Here is a 9,182-nt window from a genome sequence, read left to right as displayed (position 1 = left end):
TCATGTGGTCCCATGTGGACCCCACCATGGGCCATGTGGTCCCATGTGGATCCCACCATAGGCCATATGGTTCCATGTGGGTCCCAATTTCTCAATTTGGTGGGCCCGATTCAGTATTCTATCATCCACTTGGCCTGATTTTCCTGGGCTTTTATAACTACATCAATTGTTTCTATTTTTCTTCAAAAATGCCCCCCAACACTCAAATGCTGAAAAGTAAAATATTTTTCTTATTTATTTATTACAAATTTATGTAGAAAATATAGCCGTTTAACTATACTGTAGAAAGTCTTATTAAATTGATTTACTACTAATATTCACTTTTATATAAAAATATAAAAATTATAATAACACAAGAAATTGCACATTTTCATTGATCTTAATGTATTACATTGAACAAAATAAGCAAGCAGTAAATTCATAGAATACCACTTCACTTTCTTAAATTTCAAATGAAATATGACTTCATTGTGTTTAGGGTAAAAAAAGTCATGTCGCATGTACGAAAAGAACGTTGTGTTCAAATCAGCGTTTTAAAAAACACCGAGTCGAACCGGACTCGCCCGGTTCGACTCGGAAATCGTGAAAAGGGACCAGATCGCTCAAAAAATCGGAAATCGTCCGGTTCTAAAGAGAACCGGACGATTCTGTACAGTGAATCGCCGATTCACTGTACGGAATCGGCGAGTCCGAACAGTGAATCGGCGATTCCGTACGGTTTTTTTTTTTGTTGTAATACTTGATCGATTTTTTTGTAATCCATGATCGAATTGTTTTTGTTTTTTTGTAATCCATGATCGAATTTTTTGGTTTTTTGTAACCCATAATAGAATTTTTTGTAATCTATGAGCGAAATGTTTGTTTTCTTTTCTTGTAATCCATGATCGATTTTTTTGTTTTTTTTTTATTTTTTTGTAACCCATGATAGAATTTTTTGTAATCCATGATCGAATGTTTTGTAATACATGATCGAAATGTTTGTTTTTTTTTTGTAATCCATGATCGAAATGTTTGTTTTTTTTTTTGTAATCCATGATTGAATTTTTTGTTTTTTGCTTTTTTTGTAACCCATGATAGAGTTTTTTGTAAATCATGATTGAATTTTTTGTAATCCATGATCGAACTATTTTTTTCTTTTTTTGTAATCCACGATTGAATTTTTTGTTTTTTTTTGTTTGTTTTTTTTGTTTGTTTTTTTTTGTAATCCATGATCGAATTTTATGTAATCCATGATCGAATTTTATGTAATCCATGATCGAATTTTATGTAATCCATGATTGAATTTTTTGAAAATTTGTGATTTTTTTTGTTTAATCCATGATCGAATTTTTTTTTGTAATCCATGATAGAATTTTTTGAAAATTTGTGATTTTTTTTTTAATCCATGATCGATTTTTTTGAAAATTTGTTTTTTTTTTTTTTTAATCCATATTATTCAAAGAGAAAACGAGAGAGATGATGATTCTGAGGCCACCCTATCCCAGCCATATTATTCACATATCGAGTCCCAATAGCAACAGTGTAGGGATGAGCACGAAATACTGTAAATTAAATACTGAATGGCGGTTCATGCAGGGAAAGAACATATCAATATTCGCATATTCATTCAAAAACATGAAAATTCTTAATGGAGTACCCTCATTTTTTATTGAATTCCTAAAAAACAATATTTATAATGAATTTTAATAATTTTTTCGAATTTTTTTTAAGCTTTATTCTGACCGATTCACCCGATTCCAGATCCGGATCGCCGATTCGCCGATCCGGATCGGTTTTTTGGAAGCCCGATCCGGGTCACCGATCCATTTTTTAAACCATTGGTTCAAATACATGAACGATCTTAACAAAATCGTATCAAGTATGATTGAAAGGGAAAGTTAGAACATAGAATTAAGACAAGGGAAAGGTTTCTATGCTTTCCTTACAGTATAGAAGAATTATACTTCCTCTACCATCTAGCTGCCCAATTCTGATCAAGAGAGCCACTCACCTTTTGATCTTATATCCGACGTCTAAAAGTATTTTTTTTAGTTTTTTTTATACAAATTGTATGAATATGAAATTTGGTACGTGCCATCCTCTTATTGGGGTGCACCTATAAAAAATGTTAGAAATAATTTTTCGATAAAATATAATGATCAAAATACCCCTTTAATCTTTCAAGAGTATTTTGGTCATTTTATTTTATTGAAAATATTTTTTTTATATTTTTTGTTAGTACGAGTTTAATAGATGATTCGACATCCAAAATTTGGTGTCAAAATAGTTTATAGAAAAAAAATTAAAAATAAAATAGTATAGAGATGTGACATTGTGATTGGAGCAATCTTAGCCCTCCATTTTGGATAAGAGGAAATATATAAGTTTTATGCTGTTGGGAAGACATAAAAAGCTTGCCCATAAAACAATAGATTATTTGAAATATAGAAAGCTTGCCCTTAAAACAATAGACATTGTAATCAAATATTTATGGATATAACTTTGCATTCTAATATGCATTATTTTTGGGTCTTGATACAATGGACAACATCTATAAAGGAAAAGAAATCTGTACACTTAAAATTAGAGGTCAATAGTACCCTTATGCACTGAACTTGTTCCCCACAAACAATCATCCAAAAAGAATTTTCGCATTCTTTTTGAGGGTTTTCTTCGTAACTCATTTTGCGAGACATAATATTTGAATTTTTATAGACTTCTATTATTTTTTTAGTTCTAGTTTTTTATATGTAACATTTGTCTAAAAATCACGTGTAGAGCACGGGCATTTTGCTAGTACACTTTATAAAAAAAAAAAGCTCCAGCCCTATGCTAACTCTGGCCGGTCTAGGCTAAACCTTAGGCGATGGAGCCTATCCCTGGACCAGCCCAAGGCTCTAGGCCCCATTTGTTATTAGCCCAAGACCTAATTTTTCATGGTGGCCAAACCAACCTAGCCCTACTAGCCCTAAACTTGCCAACACAACAAATTTTTTTTTTTCGGAAAGTTTGCCGTCTGAACCCTTCGTAGATCCCTTTCACGTGGACGTGCTTCTGAAAGGCGTTCCAATTTGAGAAATGGCTTCTTCCTCTTTTAAAGTCGAACCCTCTGCTCCCCCATTTCTTCATAGTAGCAGCCCGGAGAGAGAAACATGGCTTCTCCCTCCTGCATCCTACAGATCGAAACAGAGAGGCGCATGGCTTCTCTCTCTGGTTCGCTACCAAAGGAACTGTTGATGAAGGTCTTCATACTACTTCCAGTGAAGACTCTCTGCCGATTCAGAGCAGTTTGCAAATCATGGGAAGGCCTCCTTTCTTCTCAATCCTTCCTCCCTTCCTCCCTCTCATCGCCTCGACCTTTTACTCTCTTCCTCAAAGATTGCGATTATGGTATCAAGAAGATGTTTTTTCGGAGCAATTTCGATCCTAGCAATGCTTTATCCTGTAACGAGACACAATTTCAGTGTGAAGATGACATTAAAGGTTTCGCTTGCAGTAATGGCATGGTATGTTGCCTGATCGGATTGGGATCTTCTGTTAAATTGTCCATTGGGAATCCTCTTGCACAGCAAAATTTCTGCCCTATTCCAAAACTGGAGACTTCGATAATGAGTTTTGGGTTTTCCTTCGACCCCAATTCCCGAAACTTCAAGATCTTAGTGCATTCCTACCCCTATGACATTTGGATATTCGATTCATCGGTGGGGAGTTGGAGCTTGCTAAATGCTCAGAGGGGAATTAGTCTACTTCCTTTGAGTTCATTTGTTTGTATTGGCACAACCTGGTATGCCTTGTCGAATGATCAACAACTTTTAGTATCCATCGACACGAAGAGAAAGAAATGGGAAAAGATTTGGACCCCAATTGGCTTCGGGATTATGGGGGCAAATGGGTTTTCATGCGATAAAATACAGGAGTGGAATGGTCGACTTTCTTATGCAATGGTGACAAATGAAGTTTTGGAGGCAGGGATTTGGGTTTTGTATGAAGACAATCAGTGGGTTGAGGTGATGACTTTGGATCTGAAGGAATTGGGGCTCCGTGATTTCAGACTTCATCCGGTTGTCTGGTTCGATGAGATGTTCGTTATGGAGAATGAGGACAATTGTGTAACTTATAATTCTGTGAATGATCAGTTAAAGTCATTTCCACCTCAATGGTTCAAAGGACACTTGGTATATCGCCCTACCATGTTCGCTTGGAAACAGATGGAGGCGTCTAGGTGGAGTAGTTTGCTATAAGGAGTAGTTTGCTATAAGGTTAGACTGTTTCTCTTCATTTGGTTTGTTTGTTTTTATTTTTGGATTTTATTTTATTTTATTATTTTAATGGGCTTCTTCTCTTTAGAAATAGAAGGTCTTACACAGTTTTCTTTGCTTTACCCGAACATAGCTGAGTTTCACATCACTGCAAAATAGGGTTTGTGTTGGGTAGTAATTTGGAAAGTTACTGAGGACATCGCATTGTTGTAGTCAATTGATTTGGCATTTAAATATTCTGCTACAAGTGAATTTTAAGGTACTTTATATTTCATTGGTTTGTTTAAGTTATTGTTTTTTCTTTTTTCTTAGTTGTTACCTTCAATAAGGGTTGTTAATCATCTTCTGAAGTCAATATCATTGTTTTATTAAAAGTGATAATAAATAAGAAAATAATGCTTCATTATTGAGGTGCATATTCAGATTTGACTGGTCAAGAAACAACACAGTCATAGGATAAGTGTAGCTGAGATGATATTGAGATGGATGAGTGGCAAGATAGAAGGGATAAAACTCGAAATGAATAAGTGATTTAAAAAGAAGTGGTTCACACAATGTCGAGGCGGTCCAAAAAGCTTGGGTACATCGCCCAGGTCTAGGCGGTTAAATTAGGCAGGATATCCCGAGGTGCTTGACAACCTGCCTGGGTCCTTAGGAGTAGAAATGCCCCTCGTTGCATTTTTTGGTCATTTTTTAAATACTGAAGGGGCAAAATTGTGGGTTTTAGGTTCATTTGAAACATAAAACCCATTAGAGCCTATTTTAGGGAGAGAAAAGCCCCAAAAAAACTAGTTTTTAATGATTTCCATAGGATCAAAAGGTTTCTCAAAGTTACGAGAAATTGATCTAAGCATCACCCATTGATATTAGATTTAATTTTGGATGTTTTATAAATCTATTAGAGGTTGTGTACTGTGGATTTGTGGTTCACTAGTTCGTGGTAACTTTGTGTGGACTGTGGAGTGTGGACTATCAGACTATGGATAATTGGATATGGACTTATGGTTATAGAGTATGGAGGAGTGCGTGCTATGGGGACTTGTGTACTATACATTTGATATGCCCTAAATCCCTAATTCTCACGTATTATACAATTATATTTATACTGTTAGACTATAAAGACATTTTTTTCTATTGGGCCACTGCCACCCAGGTCCGGTGCCTGCCTAGGCGTTGGGCGGCTTGGACCCCTCGGCCGCTTAGGCATTGCCTAGTGTATTTTGAAACATTGAAATGAATACATTCAGGAGAGAATTTAGGTTTGACACCAATAGGCGATAAGATGAGAGAAATTAGACTTAGGTGGGTTGACCATGTGTGGCGCAGATCCTGTACAATACCTGTCAGTAGGTGCGAGTTAGTTCACATTGAAGGCTCAAAAAGGGCAAGGGGTATACCCAAAAGGACATGGTTGGAAGTAGTGAAAATAGATATGGGGATTTATGGCCTCATTGAGGGTAAAGCAAAATGGCGGAGTAGGATTCGTATAGCCGACCCCACTTAGGTGGGAAAAGGTTTGATAATGATGATGATGCAGATTTGGTAGTTTGTAGCTATCATAAATATTCTTTCGCAGTTGTTGATGAGAGCGAAGCAAAGGAGATAACTAAGTTGAATATATTCCATAGACATTGTTTGCAGAAATCAATTTTAAGTAACGATGTAGTTTCCGCTAAAAGGAAAAAAGATACAAAATCTACTTAACTACAGAATTGTTAGCAAGTTGGGAAGTTACATTTTCCATATGACTAAGATTACAAAAGTTGTTGTGCTAACGTGCAGCCGTTTTCTTTCAAGAAGCAATGGCTAGCGCGAAAGCCATTGCGCTAACATGCATCTGTTTTCTTGCAAGAAGCATTCCCTCTAAAGTTTGCAATTCCATGGATATTGTTTGCAGAATTAATTTTAAGTTAAGATGTAGTTTGTCTTAAAAAGGAAAAAAAATACAAATTCTAATTAACTGTAGAATTGGTAGCAAGTTGTGAAGTGACATTTTTTGTATGACTTAGACTGGCTCTAAAGTTTTCAATCTAACTGGGCAACTTTGACCATAATGTACATATCAAGCATACATTAAACTACCTCAATGTCAATTAGTGAAAGAAAACTGAGCCTAGTCTAATTGGACTCACCCCTGATTCTTGGACTTGGTAGTGTCCCAAGTTCAGCACATTGCACGTGGCAATCAACCGACTTTGGCTGGTTTCCCATTATATTTTTGGAATAGACTTGGACTTCGCACCCTCCTGAGCCCCAACCTGAGTTCGTTTTTTCTTTCAGTGATCTCAATACAAGCTTCTTCCCTATTGCACTTTCTTGGAGTTTGTTTCAATATTTAAACAATGAAGTAGTTGACGGCCAAAAAACACCAAAAAAAGAGCGGACTTTTTATATTCTTGAGTCGATAATCTAGGAAAATGGAGAGATTGAGGAAGATATCACACATAATTAGAGCTGGGTGGGCGAAGGGAGATGTGCAACTGGAGTTTTATGTGATCACCGCATACTAATAAAGCTGAAGGGCAACTTCTATATAGGACAATTGTGAGACCAGTTTTTCTTTATGGGGCAGAATGCTAGGTGGTCAAGAAACAACATACCCATAGAATGAGTGTAACTGAGATGAGGATGTTGAAATGGACGAGTGGTAAGATAAGAACGTATAGAATTCTAAATGTGTATATTCAGGAGAATTTAGGTGTGACACCAATAGGGGATAAGATGACATAAAGTAGACTCAGGTGGGCTGGCCATGTGCAGTGCAAACTCACTACAACACTTATAAGAAGGTGCAAGTTAGTTCAAGTGGTTAAAAATGGCAAGGGCTGGCCCAAACATACATGGTTGGAAGTTGTAAGAAAAGATATGGGGACTTATGGCCTCATTGAGGGTATAATAGAGCAGAATGACGGACCGAGATTTGTGTAGCGGACCACAATTAGTTGGGAAAAGGCTCTGATAATGATGATGATGAAAATATGATTTAAATTTGTCTTTGAAATTATGATTTTCATTGCTTAGCATCCAAAAAAAGAAATGACCATGTGATAATGCTGTCTAGATTTCTTTCTCAATGACAGATTGTCACTGGGTTTTTGGGAAGCTGATGCTGATTAAAATTTGGATGTTGAGATGGATGAGGGGCAAGAAAAGAACAGATAGAATTCGAAATGAATACATTCGGGAGAATTTAGGTGTGACACCAATAGGCCATAAGATGAGAGAAAGTAAACTTAGGTGGGCTGGCCATGTGCAGTGCATACGCAATACAACACCTGTTAGAAGGTGCAAGTTAGTTCAAGTGGAAGGCTAAAAAATGACAAGGGGTAGGCCCAAAAAGACATGGTTGGAAGTAGTAAGAAAAGATTTGGGTACTTAAGGCATCACTGAGGGTATAATAGAGCAGAATGGCGGACCAAGATTCGTGTAGCTGACCCTAGTTAGTTGGAAAAAGGCTCTGATGATGATGATGATGATGAAAGTATGATTTAAACTTGTCTTTGTATTTATGCTGTGCATTGCCTAACATCCAAAAAACGAAATGACCATGCGATAATGCTGTCTGGATTTCTTTCGCAATGACATATTGTCACTGAATATTTGGGATGCTGATGCTGATTAATGGATGAGTTGGTTATGATCATGTTTCCCATGTCATCTTTGATCTACCTACTCGGTGATCATTAGGCTGATGAGTCCATGGGTGGTAAGGAAAGGTCCTGAAGCTTCAAGATGATAGGTGTAGAGATCAAGTATTAACATGAAGGGATGAGTGTACATTTTATTAGATGAGAAAGGGATTTCTCAGGGATAATTGACGAAAGCGCACACAAGCAGCAGCATTTTCTATGCATCTAACTTGTATTCTATAAGTTTAAAATTGCTTAAAATACAAATGAAACTTAACAATAATCTTATAATTGGTGCATTACTAGAAAAGCCTCTTCAAATATTATATGCCTGCTGTTTTCAGCCCACACTGTGGTGCCAATTATGGGGGATAAATGGCTTGAAGACTTGAGGTTACCATATAATCTGTCTCACAGAATGGCAGCCTCATAAGGTACAATTGCATAGATGGAGTTCACTGAATTTCAAAGTACGTGTACCATCTACGGAGTTCATCAAGTTCTATTGTGGATTTTTAGTTATGTGAAGCTTACTAGATATGTAATGAATATGAGAAAATGTATAATCTTTTAAAAGAATCCGTAAGACCTAAATTTTTAGTTATGTGAATCTTTCTGGATATGTAATGAATATGATAAAATTTATAAAAATATTATTCTTTTTTGTTAGGTATCAAAATCTTTTAAAAGAATCCAGACCTAAAAGTTGTCCGAGTTGTATTATCATCATCATCATTATCATCCGATCCTTATCTGAACTATTTAGGGTCAGCTGTATGAATCCTGTTCTAAGTTGTATATAAGTACAAAATGGTTATACACTAAAAGTAAACATGGCTTTCTTTATTGTGAATAAAACATTACTGGTGTTGGATTAGGCTCATTCGTGGTAACAACCAAAATCTATAAAAGGTGCTGAACACCATTTGAAACGGTCTGTTTGTCTCTGTCTCTCGCGATTATATATACATATGTCTGTGCATGCATGCGAGAGAGAGAGAGAGAGAGAGAGAGAGAGAGAGAGAGAGAGAAAGAGAGAGAGAGATGGATGTGTGAACTAGCCCCTTTGGTCTAATACTTTCTACAATTTCATTCAAGAACGGCCAGTATACATCAATACATACACATAAAAGAACAAAGGTACAATAAGGTGGGACTGATTTTTGTTGAAGCTGTTAACTTTTGTCTTAAAGGGAAGGTCTACAAGATGTACAACATACAATAATGATCACCTACAGGATGACTACAAAAACGCCTAAGGGTGGACAATCGATATACAGAAAGGTGGGACTGATACCACCACTTTAAATTCACT

General features: G+C 36.3%; 1 protein-coding gene across 2 annotated transcripts in view; it reads left to right on the top strand.

Moving 5' to 3' along the window:
- Positions 1-3,106: 3,106 nt before the first annotated feature.
- LOC18445716 (putative F-box protein At5g52610) overlaps positions 3,107-9,182 on the top strand; it is a 38,119-nt gene continuing 32,043 nt past the window's right edge. For both annotated transcript variants that reach the window (XM_011629303.3, XM_006855848.4), the window contains exon 1: positions 3,107-4,238. In XM_011629303.3, the coding sequence (XP_011627605.1) occupies positions 3,132-4,220 (1,089 nt within the window). In that variant the 5' untranslated portion in view covers positions 3,107-3,131 and the 3' untranslated portion in view covers positions 4,221-4,238. The remainder of the gene's footprint in view (positions 4,239-9,182) is intronic.

The sequence above is a fragment of the Amborella trichopoda genome, chromosome 2, assembly GCF_054954075.1.
Source record: "Amborella trichopoda isolate Santa Cruz 75 chromosome 2, AtrichopodaSantaCruz75HAP2 v2.0, whole genome shotgun sequence".
NCBI classification, from domain to species: domain Eukaryota; kingdom Viridiplantae; phylum Streptophyta; class Magnoliopsida; order Amborellales; family Amborellaceae; genus Amborella; species Amborella trichopoda.
This window is presented reverse-complemented; position numbering and strand designations above follow the sequence as displayed.